This window comes from Anas acuta, chromosome 8 (assembly GCF_963932015.1).
Source record: "Anas acuta chromosome 8, bAnaAcu1.1, whole genome shotgun sequence".
Taxonomy (NCBI): Eukaryota; Metazoa; Chordata; class Aves; order Anseriformes; family Anatidae; genus Anas; species Anas acuta.
The window spans coordinates 1,972,326-1,986,493 of record NC_088986.1 but is presented as its reverse complement, the minus strand read 5'-3'; the positions used below and the strand labels follow the sequence as shown (position 1 = coordinate 1,986,493).

Here is a 14,168-nt window from a genome sequence, read left to right as displayed (position 1 = left end):
GTGGTTCTATTTTTGAATGAGAAACGATAAGCTTGGAGGGCCCCTCTGCTCTGTTCTTACCATGCTTCTTGAAATGCTTTCATGAAATCCCTACTGACTTGCTAAAATACCTTTGCTGTTACACTTAATTCTAAAGCTGTGATCTTGGTTCTGCATTTTTGATGTTTTTGACCATAATGTTCTCTCAAAGTAACTATGTGACTTGGCATTGTATTAAATGTTGCTGTGATCACACTGGTGCTGCTGAGCGGCATCCACCTGCGTAGTTGTCACTGGCGTAAATACTCCCTGTAACGGTAGTACATGGTAATCATCCCGACTGGGGGGTGGGCACATCTTTGGTACAGAACCCATCTGTTTTGATTTTAAACCAATCAATTTGATAACACTTCCAAAACCACGCTGTTTCTCCTGTATTATTGGTAGGTTGGAAGGAATAGTGTGAACATGCAGACTGAATTTCTTCAGGAAACAAGCTAAGTATAAAGAGTTGGCCATGCTGAATTTACAGGTGACAACTTCTGTTTAAAATACAGAACTGGATGACAGGTATCACTTAGCACAAATTATATCTGTAGTCAGTGTAGGAAGCAACACTACTAATTGATAATAAGTGTGGTTGTTTAGTTGGCATCGTGCGTTAAAGCTGAAACCAGATTTTGAGTGGGTTCCCACTTTGAGTGTTCCTCACTTTGCTTTGTGGCATACCGCTACGTGTGTGTTTGTGGGAGAAGCAGATCTGCCTTTGCCTCTGTTCCATTCAGTCTCAGCTGCAGTAGGAAAATCTCAGCCAGTAATCCTAGCGTAGTAATCTGTATATTGATTTTTTTGGGGTATTCCTGACATCCGTGGAACAGCAGATTCAGGTCCCAGCTGGTATGAAAAGGTTCTTTGTATTTTGAAGGGAATTCAGTAAGTATCGTGCGATTTATGAGAGGAGGCCCTAAAGGCTCCCTAGAGTTCTTGTGGCATTTCTGTATTTGATTACTTTTAGCTGAAAAGGCAAGATGCTGTGCAGTCCCTGACACTGTTTCACTACCCAAACTTAACATTAATGTTTTTCTTTTAGGGTTCCTGTGTTCTTGGGGAACAGCTAGCAAAGCATTTCAGATTGTACAAAGGTGACAGTTTCCCCTCTTGGCTTGCTGATACCTTAACGTTGTATTCGCATGAGCCAAAATACCTTGAAAACATTCCCAGATTTAAAAATATGCATTCCTGGCATGTGTTACTCCCTGGGAGTCTGGAACTTAGGCCAGAATTCTCACATATAAGACAAGCAATGTATGAAAATAATGACCTAGAAGAACCAACATCACAAAGTTTGAGTCCTCAGCAATTTTGAGTTTTTCAGGATTAAAGATGTATCTTTTTTATTTTACACATCCACAGTTTGCCTGCTTGTAATAATACCAAGTTACTTTGAATAGAAAATGTTTTGTTCTGTCTGAAACAGTGCTACAATAGGCTATTCCCTCCCCCAGCACTGTGTCTTTGGGAGGAGAAAGATTATTCTGAAACATAATTAGACAAATTAGGTTAATTGTCTCCCAAAAGTAAATGATCTTTCCAGTTGTATGTATTCTAGGAATGCTGCAAACCTTGATGGTAATTACATTAACTGAAATCACTTAGCCTTAGGGATCCTTTTGCAGTGACACAGATGAATGCTCCCGGTTGAATTTTGAGTGCTGCCTACAATTTGCCCTTTCGGTGGATGGTGAGGCATCGAGTGTGCTCGTGTTTCTGCCCTGTTTGCAGTACCTGTGGGGCACTGCTTGACTTCTGGGCCTAGGCTTCTGGGTTCTGAGGGATAAATCACACAATTTACCTCAAGACTGGTGCCTTGGTTGAGCACACATTTATACGTGGAGTGTTCTTTAGCTGGAGAATACGAACCTTTCCTTAGAGACTTGGCATCTCGTGAGCTAGGCAGCGACCAGATGTTCTGTGATGGTAAGGGGCACCTTGTTCAAAGAAGTGTTGACCTAGAGCTGCTATATTTCACATGAATTTATATATACTTACTGAAAATCCTTAGAACACCAGACAGCCTTGCTCTATCAGTTCATCCATAAAGATTGCACTTGCACAAGCACGGTATAGAGAAATACCAAAAGTGGTGTTACAGTGGTGATCTCACTTCTGATAGGCCTCAACATAGCTACCTAAATGTGCTGTTGTACCTTTCTTGAATATAGAAGAATTGCATTTCTTGTATCTCTTCTAAAAAAATTCTGACCCTTTGTTTTCAGTCAGATGTTCCAGTTGCAAGAAATAATTTAAACTTCTGGAGAGATATTTTGCAGCTTGTCATTTTCATTTCATTCAAGTCTAAAAATTCAGTACAGGGCCACAGAATAATTTAGTAAAAATATCAACACTTTCTGAAGTATGTGTGAAAACATCTGGGAGGCCTTCACTTAATGTGTTGACTAAAAGAACTGTCCCTGCACAACTGAAAATGATGCTTAGAGTAAAAAAGAAAAGCAGGTGTTGGACATACGCCCGTGTTGATTACATCTGTGGCTCAGGCCAAGCATTATTATATTTTTTTCTCCTGTTGTGTCTTGTGCTTTAGCCACTTGTTTCCGTCTTAGTCACATCTCACATCACCTTTGCACATTTTCCTTCCCTCCTCTGTAAACTATTGAAAGCTTAACTTCAGTTCATTAGTTTTCTCTTGAATGTCAGAGGTGGGCTCTTAGAATCCATTCACAAAAGTCTGTGTGTTTAGTACCTGTCTGTTTTTTTGCTCATCCCTCAGCGCCAAGACAAATCTCTGATTCCCCCAGCCAGCACTGTAAAACTGAATGAAGACAGCAATATGCACTCGTGTATTTGCTAAGCCCTCTATCTTTCCTTCCCCCCCCACAACAAGTTGGATGTGGCTACTGTTGTGAGATGTGAAGTGCTTCCTGAACCAGGATTTATAGCTCAGCGTGCTGCAAGTTACATAGGAAACTCCATTTTTAACAGCCTGTTGCTTTGTTTTAAGTTTATCCAGAGTTCTTCCTCTCACCCCACTGAATGAAGACACTGACCTCTCCTGAACTTCTGAGGGCTGTATAAGCATGAACTCCGCTACAGTCAGTATTTGTAGTTTGGGAACAATGGTTATTCTGTGACTGGATCCATCTGCAGCCAAACTGGGGATGACAGGCAGCTCGTGCAATCCCTGGCTGTGGCTGTTCTCCAAAATACTTTGGCTTTCTGTTGTTGTGCTTGTAATCGAGACTCATGTGTTTAGCCCTGGCTTAGCAATTTGGAATGAGGTGATGTGGGGGCCCCTCAGAAAGCTGTCATCCACTGATCTTATCCCAAACTCGGTGTTGTGAGATGGTCCCTGTGTCTTGCCAGTTCTCCCAAATGCAGAGATCATTATCTTCTTTCTCAGTGTCTGGCTATCTTCCCTTGGGAGTGCGTCTGGTAATGTGGCTTAGGCTTTTCCTTTGCTTTTTGTAGCTGCCTGGGGAGGCAGCGAGGTGTCAGAGAAGCCTACAGTGCAGAAGTGAGATCTTGGTAGTTTCTTGACACGAAGGGGTGGAAGACCTGCCTGGTATGGAGCCGTTGGCTTTTCTTCTGGTTGTGCCTGCTTTATACACTAAATAGATTAAAAAAAATGTTTCTAGAAAACTTGAGCACAAAATTAGTAATTCTGGAGAACGCAGATGTCTTTTTTTTCCTTGAATAATGTAAGTTGTTGAAATTTAGTACTAAAGTATGTTCTGAATGATGGAGTTCTTTAGCCTGTTGTTACTTCAAATACTGTTTTCACTGGGATAAGAGTTTTTGGCTATTGTATTACTTATAATGTTTAATGGTAGCAGAAGCTAGAAGGAACATTACATTTGTTTAGATTTCATTTTGGTGCCCCACAAGTAGGATTTCAAATGAAATCTCTCGGAGTGGCATAGAACTGCATTTAGTCGAGGGTAGGGTAACTAACTTTGTGTGCTCAAGGAGCATTTAGTAATGATTGCCATCAGGATTTGGGAAGTAGTCTGACAGAACTACAGGTCTCATCTAGTATGGTAATGCATTTGTTTTAAGGTCAGTCCTTAGGAATACTTTTCATTAAATCATCTTAACTACTTTAAACCATTTAAAAGGGAGAAGCAGCAAATACAATTAGTTACAATTACTGTTTTTTTAATTTTTCTCATTACAGTTTTTTTGTAAATAAACCTTGCCCAGAGGACAAATCTCCTCTATTGAAATAGCATTGAGAAAACAAACAAACAAAACATTTTATGTTGTTGTCCTTCTTGTTTTTTTTTTTGTTTGTTTGTTTTTGTTTTTTTTTGTTTTACCTTCTAGATCGGATCTGCCACTGGGAGATGTATCTACGAGCTCTCTGAAGGGGGCTGCCGTGGCTGCTCAGTGTGGCTGCAGTGAGTACGGCAAGTGTGAATGCTGTGTGCCATCTCCGAGACTCAACTATACTTATATCATGTGGCTGAAGATTGTGACTGGGGTAACACCTCTTTGGTCGCCTTTGATGGCAGTCAAGCCCATAGATATCAGTAAGTATTACATACATTTTAAATGTTTATTTGGTAGGGAGCAGGATGTCTTTGTGGAGAAGGAGTGCACAGGCAGAACAGGAAAAGACTTGCTGGTGCTGTCTCAGTTGTTCAGGCTGGTGCCGTACACATTTCTTAGCTGTCTAACTCACGTTGAAACTATAGTACAAAATCATACTCAGTAAAGGCAACCTTCAACATACTTGAGATTTTATTTCTAATTGGGGCCTCTTTGTGCCTGAGTTTGGGGCAGTGGTGGAGGTTAACTTTCTGTGTTGCTGAGGACTTAAATTAAAAAGCGAGGAAGAAAAAGACCTGTACCTGATGTTACTTTGCAGTTAAGAATCTCTCTTCTCTCTAGCAGCTCTGTTGTTCTTATGCTTTCTTCCTTACACATACAATTCCAGCATTTTCAAAGTTGAAAAAAGTCCTCTAATATTTAACCAAATGAAAACCCTACTGGCATAATGAATTTGATATGTGTTCCTCTCCAGTATGCACGGTTATTACAGACCTTGGCAAATTTTAAAAAGGTAGGGACTGTCAGCTGAGGGGGGAAAATAGAATTTTTGTAAACTTATTTCTAACTAATGTGTTTGTAGACAGAACAAGCTAAAAGTCCCTGGGTGAGATAGTTTTGAAGATGAGAGGCTGCATATATATCATGTTGCTTTTAAGTAATGCCACAGGAAAAAAATAAAAATTCAGAGTCGAGCCTGCCAGTGTTTAAAAATTATATTATTAAATTGTTCTGCTTAGCGGAATATATTTGAAAAATGCATAATATTAGTATGTGCTCTGCCAAGATTTAGCTGAGTTAAGAATTAGTTGGAAAGTAAAAATTAGTTGGAAAGTAAGATGCACAAAAGTGTGATGTAAAAGTTATAATTTTTTTTGTTTTAAAAGCTGTGAGCCTCCACCCACATCAGTAATTTCTGCTGGTCTTGAGTAAGTTAATTGCATTGAGATGATATAGAGGATTTGGATTAGTAATAAAAAATAAGTTCTGATTTCATATACTGTGTTTGTGCTGAAAATAATAGCAGTTGTTCGGTAAGCTGAGTGAGTTTCCAGTAATACCACCTGTATGAGGTGACTTGAGCAAAGAAATCAAAGAATGGCCACTTCATATCTAGCCCAGCATTGCTACATGCAGGCTCCTACTCCAGTGAGCCCCAGGAAGTGTAGGAGTACACTTCCCAGTAATATTACATGACATTGCTCTGTCACACGTTATCTGCAGAGCAACTCTTGAAAACTGAACTTAAAGAAAAGGCATGAAAGACAATCCAGAATTGGTAGGTCATTACTGCCAGCAGTCACAGGCAGTGAGGTTAGCTGTAAACTTGTCAATTTATTTGTCTGCAGTAAAGCCTGAACCTCCTCTGAACCTGCACCTCGAAATGACAGAGAAAGGTGAAGTGAGGATCTGCTGGTCTGACCCCGTGCTGATGCCGTATCCCCTCCAGTACGAAGTGAACATCTCTGGAAACGCAGGTCCAAATGGCTGGCAGGTGAGTCAGCTCAGCTCTGTCCCTCTGCCTTTCCCTTTCGTTTCCCTAAATCGTTACGTAATAGTAACGGCTCCTGATAATCCACTAGGTGGTTCGAGTTGCTTTAAACACCTCACTGGCCATTGACAATTCGCTGCTTGATTCCTCCAATTTCGCTCAAGTGCGGTGCAAGAATCATTATGGTCCAGGGTTCTGGAGTGACTGGAGCACGCCATATAATCTGAAACTGGGAGGTAGGTCATGTGCAGTCATCCTGAGTAGTAAGCAGGCTTTCAGAATACAATACATTTTTCCAGTTTGTTTTGTTTTGTGGGATCGCTGTGTGTGAGCATGTGTCCAGGGAGATGCACTACACTATGTGCATGATTTGGGCTGAAAATTCCTCTGGAAACTGTTTAACCTGCTGCTTTGCTTCTGATATAACTTTACCTGAACTCCTACTCTGCTTTGCATAACATTTGCATGAAATGATTAATGCATGGAGACTGCACAGTCAGCTTCATGACACCTCCATATGTGCCCTGTTACTTGCTCACCAGGCACCTGTTCAGACCCAGCAGCTCTTTTTCTAAGGGCTTTTCCATTTCAAAAGACTGCAGTGTTTAAATTCTTCTCGATTTAAAAACAAACAAACAAAAAACAACCAACAATTTTTCTCTTAATGCTTTCTCTAACTTTTAGTTTAGCACGAGGCTCTGTAGCTGAAGTAAAAGTGCAGAATACAGATTAGGGTTTGTAGATTTAATGTAATCCATTTTGGTACCTAGATGTACACCTGGTAGCTGTAGGCAAAATAGTGTTCTCTCTCATGTGCACATACACTCTTATTTTCAGAAGAGGTTTCTGAGTGTGTTGAGAAACAAATGTGTATGTAAAAGAGGTAGATACCATTAGATTTATTTATTTTTTGTAATCCTGTTTGGGATATGCAATTGTATTAAACATACATCTCATCAGCAAAATAACCCCATTGTGATAAGCCTGATGCAGCCTAGAGAGAGTAATTTCTTCACTGCAGGAGGCTCAAATTGACATATTTTCCCAATGGCCGATGTTGGGATGAGCCAGAGGAAGACCAGTGGAGTGTGCAGCACAGCTGGTAGTTGTTACCAGGAATGCTGCCTTGAATTCAGGTGTGCACATGACTGCCAGAAGAGTATATGCTGAAATCAAACGGTTACATGTTTGTACAGCTGACTAGTTTCATGTTCTGATTTATATTTAATAAGAAAGTCTCTGACAATGACAGTATTTTAGGTCTTCTCTGCTGTCTAAGAGGGTCTGTGTTTTGGAAAAGTTCTGAAAATATCTGAGGTGGTTCCTGAACTACAAAAAGCAAACTTGGCCAGTTAAGGAGTTTGATGCTGGCTTTGGGTTTCTGACAAGCTGTTCATTTTCAGCCAGTGTATAACACATGCAGCTTCCCAAAGTACTTGACTGATGGAGGCTGAGCTTATGCATGTGTATATGCTTTGCAAAATCAGTGTCTTTATGCGTAGGTGAATTGCTTATTGAATCACTGCTACTATTTGGTATCAACTACGTTGTTCAGATTGTAAAGCAATTTTTTAGACTTTAATCTCCTGCTGACTTTAATAGGAGCAGGATTACTAACTATTGGAAAGCTTGATTTTTCTGTGCTTCTGAATAGCAAATCTCTCAAAGCCTATGTTCCAGTATTACAGAAATGGTTCAGCTAGCATATACCTTCAATGTCCTTTCAGGGCTCTGATAGGTGGATTTTTTTTTTTTTTTTTTTTTCAAACCTAAACACTTCTCTTCACTCAATTGGATCTTCTCTCACTTCTACCTGAGGACAATTTTACAATTTTAAAATCTGTGGTGTATGCACTGTTGAGTTGTGCTACAGAAGCTAACTTTTTCTACGTACCAAGTACTTTTTGCAGCATTCAAATAAGATGATTTTCCAAAAGTGGATAAACACACTCATTTGGTTGGACCTGATGCCTTAAAAAAAAGTGGGCTGAGTATGAAGTAGCAGTGTTGATCTAGTTTCCCAAGATTTAATTTACAGGAGCCCGTATGACTCTCTGTTTCACTTATGCTGCTGTGCATTGTTTTTCACTCTACTCCCCAGTGATTTTCTACTCACTTAATTCCTGTTTGCCTAGCGATGTTAAAGATTATTTTTATCAGAATTTACAGACATCAGTTATAGAAGGAGACAGTCAACGGCCTATTTCTGCTCCTCTGCCCTATAATGATTAATAATTATTAAGGTGGAAGAAGTAGGTGATTTAGAAATACAACTGGATAATAAAATTTTCTATTGACATATATGTTGTTGTTGTTCTGATTCTAATCTCAATGGACTTTTTTCCTTCCTTGTAGCTGAAGTCTTGTACTTCCCTTCTAAGATACTGACCAGTGTTGGTTCTAATGTTTCATTTCATTGCATCTATAAAAACAAAACCAAGAACGTATTGTCAAGGAAGATTGTTTGGTGGCTGAACTTAGCAGAAGAAATCCCAGAAAGTCAGTATACGCTTGTGAATGATCGCGTAAGCAAAGTTACTCTTTTCAACTTGAAAGCAACAAAACCTAGAGGAAATTTCTTCTATAACGCATTGTACTGTTGTCATCAAAATAGGGAATGTCATCATAGATACGCTGAATTATATGTAGTAGGTAAGATTCCAGATGATTTTAAATTACAATTTTGGTGCATTTTAATAGTAAGGTTAGAATATTTCAGTCTTAAACTCTACCGAGCTTTTATCAAGTAGTTATGACTTGTAATGCATGTTTTCTGTATAAAGAAGTATATCTTTATTAATAAACATTTAATGTGTTTTTAATTAGATGTGAATATCAATATCAAATGTGAAACTGATGGGTACTTAACTAAAATGACTTGCAGATGGTCCACAAACCCAAACACTTTGCTCGTGGGGAGTTCCTTGCAGTTAAGATACTACAGGTGTGTATAGCTTTAAATGCACTCTTTGTTTGGAAAGTGCTACCCTGGAAATACTTTAACAGCAAAGAATTCTGAGTAGTTATAATTATGAAATGTGCACAGTTTCTGTAAGCTGGATTTTTCCTCAGCTGGGACTCCAGAGGCATTATTTTTCCAGAGCTTTTTTTTTTTTTTTTTGTCTTTTGGACACACAAGAAAACTGGAGTGGGTTGCAGAAAAAAAAAAAGCTTAAAAAAGACAAAATTGATTATTAAATCAGTGATATAATCATCTTCATTCATACAATTAGTGCCTGTGAAAGTATTGCTTTACCATGAAATAAAAAGAATCCCTTTGAGTTACTAATACATTGGGTTTGAGAGTTTTCCTAAAATCATGTTAGTATTTATACAAACAAGACAGACAGACAGCCCGTCCTGAGGAATAATCTTTTGTTTTACTGGACTCTTTGCTGGACTAGTTATGCAAAAGTTTTGCCAAAATAAGCTTAAACCAGCCCTCAGAGCCTAATCCTTTGGAAAGCTGGGCTGTCTTTGCTAATGAAGGTGGGTTTAATTTTTGAAATATTATCGTACCAAGATGAATATTTCTCAGGATTTTGTGGACTAAAGCAATAACTGAAATGGTTGAGATTTCATGTGGAGACTTTTAGGGCATGATTAGTGACTAACTGACTAGTAAGGTAGGTTTTGTTTTGTCTGTCTTCACAAATATGAATGTAATGAGTGCACTGCTGGGCAGGAGCCTGAAATAAACACTGTGCTGCTCTTGCCATGGTTTTTATTCTCACTTCTTCATTGTTCAGGTTCAGCTAAAAAAGGTGGTTTGGTGTTTTTTGAATGCTACATGCTAACCTGTCCATTTGCTGCAGTGTTCATGCCTGATGAAACACTGAACTGAAAATGCCTGCCAAATGATAGTATTTAATATGATTTTTCCTTCCGTCTGTTGGGTTGCTTTGTTTTGGTTGTTTGGGGTTTTTCTGAGTTTTGTTTGTGTCTGGTTCTGCTTTGTTAATACTAAGGTCTGAAAGATCAAATAAATAAATAACTAAAGTTCATGGGGAACCCACATGAATGTAGTGACTACCAAAAAGTTTCAGGATAGGACTTATAAAGGTTTATAGCTATGAAAACAGCATCATCATTTGCATAGCATTCTATTGCATATTGTGAACAAACATACAAAATGAATATTTACTAGCCTGAAACCTGCTAAAACAGTCATTTAAAAAAAATAAAACTGTCAAAGCTCGATCATAGGAGACAAGGACAAATATACTGGAGTTGCGAGTGGTTGGTTAGATATAGGCAAGTCCTTGGGATAAAGGTTAGAAATTAAATGCTTTGCGTTGACATCAGACACATCAGATTTTCCAAGAGCATGCAGTTGTTCTTCTTACTGATGTGATTACATTTTACAGATGAAATCCCATGCTCTGTAATAATGTGGTGTGCTAGCTTTGCATGTTGGTGTTTTGTTTTCATTGGCTTGTTACTACGTCTTCCTCTACAGTCGGTGCTGCCAACACTAACAGCACAGAAATGATCATCCTAGAAAAACAGAATGCTAAACGAAACCTTCAAAGCACCAGACAACTGTTTAATCAGTATTAGCTATGTTGACAGGAAGAGGAAGGATTCAGCTAAGTCTTAACTTTTGTGGTCCGGCTGAATAGCTAATACCCGATCTGGCCGCTCTCACCATGAGTCTGAGCTGTGCCCAAGCTTAGGAGAAATTTGGAAACTTGCCTTCCCAGCTCAGATAAAGTGTCACTGCCATTTTGTTCAGAGCCCGGGTCTCCTCTTCTGTGGCCAGATGTGATACTGACCACATGTGGGATTTTAAAACCACCCTCTGGCATTGATACTCCTTTGGGATTTCAGTCTCCTGGAGACTTCCCTGTGCGGATCTGTTTGGGTGACTTTGCCCTGGTCATCAGGTGGTGTTTGGAAAGGCACTGTTCCCAGCTGGAGGTCTGCCTTGTTAAGAAAAAACACTCCAGTAACACAATTCACGAGTATTAGAGATGCCTGTGCCTTTCTTTTTGTACCTCTTCACATTGTTAGTCTGTTATCAAACGATTTTGCACTGGGGAAAGGCTTCCACATCCTGCAGTTTTTTTCAAGCTAAGAGGCAGAGCTTTGAAGAGTAATACCACAGTGTTTTTTATCCATTCAGTGCAGACTTAGTTTAGACAGATCTTGAACTTAACATCAAAAAAAAAACGCAACACACGTTTCCAGTGACACCATCTGTATTAATTGCCTTCTGAGTTCTATTGTACTGATGTCATGAGCAGCCTGTTGTTGCAGTGTATTAACTTAATGTTTTTTTTTCCCTCTTTTTAAGGAGCAAAATTTATTGTCCTAACTTTCCAAGTATCCCTCCAGAATCAGAGGTGAAAGAATGCCATTTACAGAGGAATCATTCTTATGAGTGCATATTTCAGCCTATTTTTCTTTTATCTGGATATACCCTGTGGATAGAGTTTAAGCACTCGCTAGGAACACTTGAGTCCTCACCAACTTGTGTCGTTCCAGCAGATGTGGGTAGGTCAAGATTTCTGCACGTCTTTCTTTGCTTGTGACCTTGGATTTCAAACCTTATATGGTATAGATAAAGTACTTCTTAGCATTTTAAATGTATTACATTGTGGAAAGAACATAAAAACATAGGAGTTTCAGTGTCATCTTCTAAAAAAACATTGGATTAAATGTTATTTCCATAGATTTTGCTTGGCACAGGAGCAGACTGTAGCTGCAGCTCGTACCTATGAAACATTCAGTTTTGCATGTTTGTCCTCAAGTGTTCTGCAAAGACATCTACAGAAAAAAAGAGTATTTTAAAGATTATTTTAAAGATCAGTCTCATTTTTAAGATTCTTGATTAGCTAACTTTTCTGGTCTTCATCTGGTTAAGGTTTTCTCCTATGAGGAGAGCCCAAGAGAGCTGGGACTGCTCAGCCTGGAAAAGAGAAGGCTCGGGGGATCGCAGTCTCTGTAAATAACTGAAGGGAGGTGCAAAGCCTCAGCCCTACTGTGATTCTCTGGAGGCCATGCTTTGATGCAGTGTAGTGCTACATGTGAATTACTTACATGCCTGCTCATTCCTGTTTAAAATCACAGGAACTGTTTATGTTCATGCTTGCTTTTGCAAAGTTTATTTTGCAACACACAGAGCACTTAAATGTGTGTGAAAGCTAGAGGCAGAAACAGTGCTTGAGTGTTTTCAAACACTGCAAAATGTGCAAAGCAAGTCTTGTTGTCTGGTCCGTGAGTCAGAGCATTCGTTGGACTGTGTATTGCTTTGGACACAAATGTGAACATATGCAGAGAGAACACATTGCAGCTTTGGCTTTGTGTGACTTCTGCAAAAAAAATTGTTCTACATCCATCCCCAAAGAGGAAATCGCAGTTTCCCACCCAGAATTAGTGTCTGCAATAGATAAGTTCTTTCTGTCTTCTAGGTAGACCACAAAACTGCTACATGTAACAAAGCAAAATAATGTATATCTATTTGGGGGGCAGGGAGGGAGAAGTGTGCACATAGCATAAATTAAACCAAAGTATGCTTTTCATCTCAAATTTTAAATAGAGGGAGCAAAAAATGAATTTATGGGAAGGAAATGAGAAGTTTAATGCATTTATAGCTGAGTGGGATATGGGATTTAGCATTTGATTATTACTATTCTAGTGGCCTTGTGGTTTTCAGGGTTGCTTCTGTCTAGTTCAAAGAGGATTGTTTGGAGCCTTGAGCTTCAGAAATAAAAGTGGTGTAAGGGTTGGTGGGGGAGATCCTGCACTTTAGCTGCTCGGAAGATTTGCCAAAAAACCTGGAGCTTGCCTGCATGGCTGTACTGTTAGACTGTGTCAGGGACTTACGTGCTTTGCAGGGTGTTAGAGGTTGGTAGGCTGTTTCCTTCTGGGGAGAGGTAGCGGCTTTATGTGATGCTGCCCAGTGAGGAGTGCTAGCAAGTGCAGGCCTTCAGCTGCAACAGCCCACAGACCTTCAGGAGGCTGGTTTACTCAAGTCATCCCTTCAAGGAAAAAGCAATGAATGGAATTGACCTACACTGGATGAAGGATGCTCTGTATTGTAGTAAACCAAAACCTATTCATTTTGGCCTTGTCCAGGATTTAAAGCTTATTTCAAGTTTTTGTTGTTTTTTTCCTCCATCACCAGCTCAGTGGTCAAAAAAATTTTATTCTAACTTGGCTTTGTTAACGAACTGTACAATTCTGGAAAATAAAACCTTCACGTAAAATCTTCATTAATGTTTCTGTAAACCTGCATTGTCCATGTCCTTTGTAAGATCTGCCTTTTGGGGCCACACAGGCTTCTACTTTGTACACTGGGGCACCCTATTAGTGGCAGGTTACATCTTTTGTATTAGTACCAGGTGAAGTGTTGTGTTTGCTTCATGATCCAACTTTACGTGGAGTAGTAGAGGCCGTGGTGTTACTTTCCACCCTTGGGAAGGAAGAAGGTAGACCACAATGACTTGATTTAGTGAGAAATGTCAGTGCAGTTATTAGTATTTTTTTTCTTTCAATTTTCTAGTGAAGCCACTTCCTCCCTCTGACATTAAAGCAGAAATCACCAGAAATGATGGGCTGCTGAATGTGAGCTGGACAAACCCTGTGTTTACCAATGATGATCTAAAATTTCAGATTCAATATGCTGAGAAGAGGGAAGAACTAACATGGGAGGTACTGTTTTCTTAAAATCTGTGTTGAAGTGTGAATTGTTGCAGTGTCACTTAGGGTGTCAGCTAGGGTTTATGGAGTTTGTTTTATGCAGTAAATCACAGTTCTAAGCATGTGCTTTATCTAGGACAGAAACATGACTGAGCAGGCCACTTCTCACTGGATTTATTTTCAGGAGTTTTGATTGTAACAAATACCTAAACAACCTTTTGTTCTTACTCTGAGTATTTTGCCTTCTGTTACAGCTGTATGAAGTTTCAAATTTGCCAACGAGATCTGCTATGATAAAGGTTCAGAAACTCTGTGTTGAGTATGTTGTTCAGGTCCGCTGCAGAGCACTGGATGGTTTAGGTTACTGGAGCAACTGGAGCAGATCAGCTTATGCAGTTGTGAGAGATATCAAAGGTATGTGTCCTTTCAGAGCAGGCTCTGATGCTCTGAGTTTCAGACTCAGATGTGACACTGTTCTTTCAAAACT

General features: G+C 39.4%; 1 protein-coding gene across 10 annotated transcripts in view; it reads left to right on the top strand.

The window, feature by feature from the left end:
* Positions 1 to 14,168, top strand: part of LEPR (leptin receptor) — a 35,469-nt gene that overhangs the window by 9,107 nt on the left and 12,194 nt on the right. For all 10 annotated transcript variants that reach the window (XM_068690125.1, XM_068690124.1, XM_068690123.1 and 7 more), the window contains 8 exons: positions 4,321 to 4,526; positions 5,895 to 6,040; positions 6,129 to 6,273; positions 8,393 to 8,689; positions 8,864 to 8,981; positions 11,334 to 11,533; positions 13,545 to 13,693; positions 13,936 to 14,095. In XM_068690125.1, the coding sequence (XP_068546226.1) occupies positions 4,321 to 4,526; positions 5,895 to 6,040; positions 6,129 to 6,273; positions 8,393 to 8,689; positions 8,864 to 8,981; positions 11,334 to 11,533; positions 13,545 to 13,693; positions 13,936 to 14,095 (1,421 nt within the window). The remainder of the gene's footprint in view (positions 1 to 4,320; positions 4,527 to 5,894; positions 6,041 to 6,128; positions 6,274 to 8,392; positions 8,690 to 8,863; positions 8,982 to 11,333; positions 11,534 to 13,544; positions 13,694 to 13,935; positions 14,096 to 14,168) is intronic.